This window comes from Semicossyphus pulcher, unplaced genomic scaffold, assembly GCF_022749685.1.
Source record: "Semicossyphus pulcher isolate SPU_LCO1_2020_fin unplaced genomic scaffold, fSemPul1.0.p SCAF_13, whole genome shotgun sequence".
In the NCBI taxonomy this organism is placed as follows: Eukaryota; Metazoa; Chordata; class Actinopteri; order Labriformes; family Labridae; genus Semicossyphus; species Semicossyphus pulcher.
The window spans coordinates 30,067,521-30,073,404 of record NW_027211637.1 but is presented as its reverse complement, the minus strand read 5'-3'; the positions used below and the strand labels follow the sequence as shown (position 1 = coordinate 30,073,404).

At 43.0% G+C, this 5,884-nt stretch overlaps 1 protein-coding gene across 1 annotated transcript; it reads right to left on the bottom strand.

The window, feature by feature from the left end:
- Nucleotides 1-602: 602 nt before the first annotated feature.
- On the bottom strand, nucleotides 603-5,611 carry LOC138589908 (ras-related protein Rab-7L1-like). The gene is made up of 5 exons (XM_069660390.1): nucleotides 5,494-5,611; nucleotides 3,562-3,633; nucleotides 3,299-3,480; nucleotides 2,451-2,572; nucleotides 603-1,495 (listed from the first exon to the last, which is right to left on the bottom strand). Exons 1-5 carry the CDS (start codon nucleotides 5,609-5,611, stop codon nucleotides 1,375-1,377), a joined length of 615 nt encoding a protein of 204 aa, XP_069516491.1. The 3' UTR covers nucleotides 603-1,374.
- Between the last annotated feature and the right edge of the window lie 273 nt (nucleotides 5,612-5,884).

The window sequence follows — 5,884 nt, the reverse complement described above, 5'->3', positions numbered from 1 at the left end:
TGTTAGCTTAGTCTTGGGAGAATGTGTGAGCTTTTGACGTCTCATGCACATGCACATCCATGTGCCTTCATCTGACACACGTAGACAAACACACAAGCCCCTTACACGCCATTTGCCTCGCTGACAAACACTCATAACTCTCCTCATCGTTAGCACGGGGACGCCATGTGTCTGCCTGACTCAGCCTGTCGGAGGAGGTGGCGTGGCGGGCGCACTGAGCACGCTCCTCACCATGTTCTCACACAGAGAGGCTTTCCCTTTGATTAGCACGCACACACCTTCCCTCTGCTCCTTCTGTTCCTCCTCACCTCGCTCGCTTTGTCAGCCAAATAACAAGAGTCAGTCAGTTCACTGAAGCATAAGACTGCAGTCAAAGATCAGTTAAAGACTTATGTTATGTTTTTAGTTGATGTGGGTTTAGCGTCTGTGTGTGACGCTCTTTTGGATCTCTGTGCACACTAACCAAACTTCTGTTCTTACCGGACAACTTTTCCTGGATATTAACAGAACACATTTTTATCAAACTGAAAGAAATATAACAAATTTTAAAGAAGTTTGCAAACAGTTTAATATTTATTATATACAGCACACCAGGCTTGAATATAGATAGGGCTGTGGGAGATATCAGCTGCAAGGTGGTGCAGTGGTTAGTGTTGTCGCCTCACAGCAAGAAGGTTCCTGGTTTGAATCCCAGTTCAGACGTAGTGGGCCTTTCTGTGTGGATCTTGCATGTTCTCTCCGTGCATGCATGGGTTCCCTCCGTGTACTCCAAAGACAGTCCAGCTCATTAGCTTCAATAGTGGCTCTAAATTGCCTGTGGGTGGGAATGCGAGTGTGAAAGGACCAGTCCAGGGTGTAACCCAGCCTCTCGCCCAATGACAGTCGGGATCGCCCCTTACGACCCTGAAGTGGATAAGCGGTAATGGATGGAAGGATGGAGTTCTTGATCAGAGTTCTCATGAGTGTTGGCACACAAACTTTTAAACATGTTTGATTTTAGACCACCCTACGCTGCAGAAATTCATGCACTATGCAAGAGTAAATGCAGTATGAGGCTTACTACATGGCAGTGTAATCTAAGCATCTAAATTGAGACACTAAAATGCAAACATAAAGACAACTTAAGGTTTCTTTCATGCATTTTTTTAACTACATTGTTAGGGCCTAAAACTAGTAACTCCCTATTTAATTTACTTTCATCCAAGATAGGATTTTACTGTATGTGCACTGGCAACAACACACCTCTGCACATCAGCTGCAGCCTCACTAACTACCTGAGGATCGAGTGCCTTTCGCTCAGTGGCCTCTTAAACTACCTGACTGTTTTACTTAGTGAGGAGGTCCTGGCCGGCTGCAGGAAGTGTTTCAGGCTTTTCAGCAGCAGCTTGCTCCTCTGCTGCTGCTCGCTGAGTCCAGCTGATAGACATCCTTTTGAGGTTCTGGTTGAGGCGAGTCCAGACTGGACTGAACCGACAAGACCTCCTGCACCAGCCTCCTGAAACACAACAGATTAGTTACATTGAAATCCTTTGAATCATCACAAAATATTTCATATCGAGAGGTCTATTTACGCAGCAGCTGTGACCACACGTCTGTCCCATCCTCACTCGTGTCCTTGTTTCCATGCTGCAGGTCCGCTTATTTAAAAGAACTCTTAAATTACCCTGCAAGGCTAAATCCTAATGTCCTGCTTATTCTGATGAACCTTCAGCATCTTTTTCGTCACTCATGAGTTCTGAGAAATAAAACATTATGAATACAGTCTAGTCACTGTGTACTGCAGCACGTTTTAAAGCCTGTAATTGTAGCATCAAAGGCTTCCAACCCCCACATCGTTCACCTGTGTTTTACCTGTCTGAGATCTGTGAGGACCTTTGCCAAAGATTGGATGAAACAGGAGTGCTGCCACTTGTGCAAAAAAGGGGAAATTAAAAAAGGGAAGCAGTGACTAATAGACCGGCCTTAGACAGAACGACTTTTAATGTGATTTCACTTCAATTTTATCCAAAGTGTTTAGTCTTGGATCACGCACATACTGTTTAGTTTAATGACATAAACAAAAACCAAACAGGAACTAGAAAGATTGCAAACATGGAGGCTATTTCTGGGAGGTAAGAGTTTGGGAGGAAGAAGGGAATTCCTTCCTGCTAGCTTGTAATGCTAACCCAGCTAACTATTACATCCTCAGTGCGTGCAGATCAGACAAACCACTGCACACGCAAGGGCTGCTGTGGCCAACAGCTGCTTCGGTTTCTGCTCATGCATTGTTTTTCTTCTTGTAAATTTCCACCAGGAGCATGATGGGAAATAATCTCAACTTAAATCTAGATGTAGTCTTTCCAGTCTTTGCAACTGTTGATTAAAATGTCTTTAGATGTGAGAAGGTGTCGGACTTTAGTCATGTAAACGTGTTATAATGTAGGATGTAGATGTATCCCTCCTGGAGTTACCTCATGGCCTCTCCTACGTTCTTGTTCTCTTTGACTGAAGTCTCCATCCACGTGATGAAGCCATGAGCTTTACTGAACCTGTCGATGCTGTCTGCTGACACGACTCGCTTAGAGAGATCACACTGTGGAGAGAGATGGACAGAAAGACAGTTTAATCAGTGTGCAGTGAGTGTTTCAGAGTCATGCATGACTTGCTCAAGTTTTCGGAAGGTGTTGGATTTGTGCCGGTGATCCATTCAGGATTTTTTTTATCCGTGATATTATTGATATGATATTTTTATTGTTCTGTACAACATTGTCGATACAAAGTAGTCAAACGTCAGGAGCCAAAATAACAAAATACTTTACTCATGTTTTTAATAATTAGTCATCGATTGTTGCAGAAAAACCTGCTGCAGATTGAAACGTTTCCATCAATGTTTAATCAGCCTGTGCACCAAGTAAAGCAGGACTTTATGTCTGTTGCATTATAATCAAAGTAATATAAGTTAATTATGCAGACATATTAATGTAACATTCCTCGTCATGTTTTCAGTAGAAAAAAAGACTACAAATGACAAACAGCAAAAACCCAAGTCTGACTTAAATAAGTACTCTAAGAAAGATGAATTTGACCTGAAACCTATTTATTTTTTTCACATATTAATGTTGAAATGTTACATAAACCACACTAATGTCTCCTAAGCATATAAATGGTTCTTTCCTCATTAAATTTGATGGCTTTTTCCTGAAACTGTTGGAAGCTGAAGGTGCTAGTTCATCATGCAGCAGTGCACTGTGCACATTTATTAAACTGAGCCCGAGGGTTCGATGATAAATAATTCATCAGCCTAAACGCACTGAATCACCTTGTTGGCCAGCAGGATGCAGGGGATGGCACGTCCGTCGGGCAGCATGGCCTTGTTGTCCAAATCCTGTTTCCAATGGCGACAGCTGAGGAAGCTGGCCGAGCTGGTGACGTCAAACATCAAGACACAGCCCAGCGCGCCTTTATAATAGATCCTGGTCATGGATATGAAGCGCTCCTGGCCTGGAGGGAGGACAGAGTGTTCACCGTGTCATCCATTCGCCCCTCAGGTCATGTTTCCATCTACTGAAATATGTTTTATACCTGCAATGTCCCACAGCTGGAGCCGGACTCTCTCTTTGTCCGACCAGTGCAGCAGCTTCACAGAAAAATCCACTGCAGATAAAGAAAGTAAACTGAAGTGAAGTAAAACAAGAGAGAAGTAGAGGAACTGAAACAGAAGGAAGGCTGATTTAGAAAATGTAAGACTTTCATTCGAACAGAATATTTTATTCAAACTCTCCTTGGATAGTTTATTTTGCAGAACTGAGAATATACTGTAGATATGCTTATCAAAGGGCAAAGCATTCTGGGATCTCTGAATAAAGCAGGCATGATTACCATAACCTTTGGGTGAAAGCTTTTTCCAAGCTACAGTGTCCAGATTTTTCAAGTGTTTAATTTAAAAGAGGATTGAGAATTTGAAACCCTTCTGGTGCCTCTGTGCGACTGTAGTTAGCTTATAGCATCAATGCTAATGTGGGTAGCTTTAATGCTCACATTGCTGCTGTTTGGTTTGGGTCTGAGGAAAGGGAAAGTACAGGAAGTACAGAGAGGAGGACTTAGTAGTAGTAGAAGTGGATGTAGCCTCTGGGTTTTATAACAACCAGCAGGGGGCGACGCCACTGTTTGCAAAGACAACAGTAGAAACCTCGTATGTGGCTGACCACATCAGGTCAATGTGCGCCTTTGTGGGCAATGTGTTACAAGGACTGTCCCTATGAGGCCGATGACAACATGTTTGAAAGGAGGTGTGCGCTTTGGACGGAGCTGAGGAGAGCAGACAAGCATTCATTCTCTTTGGCGCCTCTAATGGCGATACACAGTATTTGTGGGAGTACACTTCTCAATTTATCCAGACGTCCACGGTCGGCTCCGGTTGTAACTCTTGATTTTCCTGGCTGACGGTCGCTTTCCTTTTCAGACTGTTTGCTTCATCTGAGCGTCGAGTTTGTTTCTTCTTCTTTGGATTTTCACTTCTTGTTGAAGTTGTATCTGTAGTCATCCATCTTTTCTTTGTTTGTTCAGCCATAGTAGATTACTGTTTACTCGCAACACTTGCAGAGAGCGGAAAAGCAGCCGCTTAGCTCCGCCTACCCTCTCTGGCAGACCAACCACTGCTGGCTGATGGAAAACGCGTCTGTAATAATACTATATACTGCAAATGCAAAGGTTTTCATCAGTGGGCCACAGGCTCAATCACCATTGTGTTACCTCATACGGAGAGAGATAGAGACTTAACAGACATTTATTTACATGAAAATCTTTGAGATTGTTACTTTAAATAAAGATGACATTTTAAAAAAGTCACCCCAGCTAGCATTAGCTCCCACTTCTACTCCAAATATGGCCCCTTCTGACCACAAAACCAAGATGGTGAAGGCCAGAGGCCGAACTCGAGGCTTCAAAGTGATTGTCCATTAACCACTTGGCGACGGTGTTCATGTCCACTGTCGGTTCTGGTCCTTCCATGGGATTTGCATCAAATAACACCAGTGTTTAAATGTCATCAGTAACTTATAAATAAACTAAATTAACATTAACAGTTATAGTATGTATTTACCTATCTTTTTATAAGCTTTGGTACCAAGTTTTTGATCAGAACAGCCTTTAAAGCCAAAGTTGATGATGTGTCTGAGATCAAATTGCCCCTTTTTTGGGGGGAACTTTGAGCAACAGTTGAGGAACTGTTGGAAAATCCCTGGAAGGGTTGAATGAGATCCAAAAGTTTCTAAGATTTCTCAACATATTTATGAGAGGTCATCGGACCGGTATGTTGTAAATTATTGCAGGTGAAAGGACAGTGTGGGCGAGTCCTCTCTTCTCCTAACATGCACAGGAACATTGTAAATCTTTCATTAACTAACAGCTCAATCTTGCCTCAGACTGTCAGTACAGCTTAGCAACAATAATGAACACAAACATAAACACACAGGCCACAAACCACAGGACAGAGATAAACCAAAGCAGACGTACCTCCCACCGTCATCTTGTACGTCTTGTTGAACTGCCCGCTGACGTATCGCTGCACAAAGGAGGTTTTCCCAACATTTCCGTCTCCAACTACCAGAACTTTCAGCAGGTGTTCAGTCATCGCTCTCCTCTGTCAGACAACGACGTCTGCCAGCGGCTCAAAGTTCAGACCGCATGTTCAGGAAATGTCATTTATGAGGTGAAGCTGTTTTTCTGTAACTAAACAATAACTTTCTTGGAGCTTGCTTTACCTGAGGGTTCCTCTGCAGCTTTTCACCCTAACCATGTCAGCCACCTTTTAGTCTCTAACTCTTAACTTAAAGTATGAACTTCCTGGCGTCCAAACCTGAAATGATCATAAAATAACCCTGCTTCTCTGCTCTGTGCCAGCTCT

Excerpts from the sequence above, each read along its gene's own strand:
- LOC138589908 (XM_069660390.1), bottom strand. The coding sequence starts at position 5,611 with ATGACTGAACACCTGCTGAAAGTTCTGGTAGTTGGAGACGGAAATGTT. Across the intron at positions 3,634-5,493 it reads GTACAAGATGACGGTGGGAG|TGGATTTTTCTGTGAAGCTG; the intron begins GTACGTCTGCTT and ends CTTTATCTGCAG. Across the intron at positions 3,481-3,561 it reads CCAGCTGTGGGACATTGCAG|GCCAGGAGCGCTTCATATCC; the intron begins GTATAAAACATA and ends TCCTCCCTCCAG.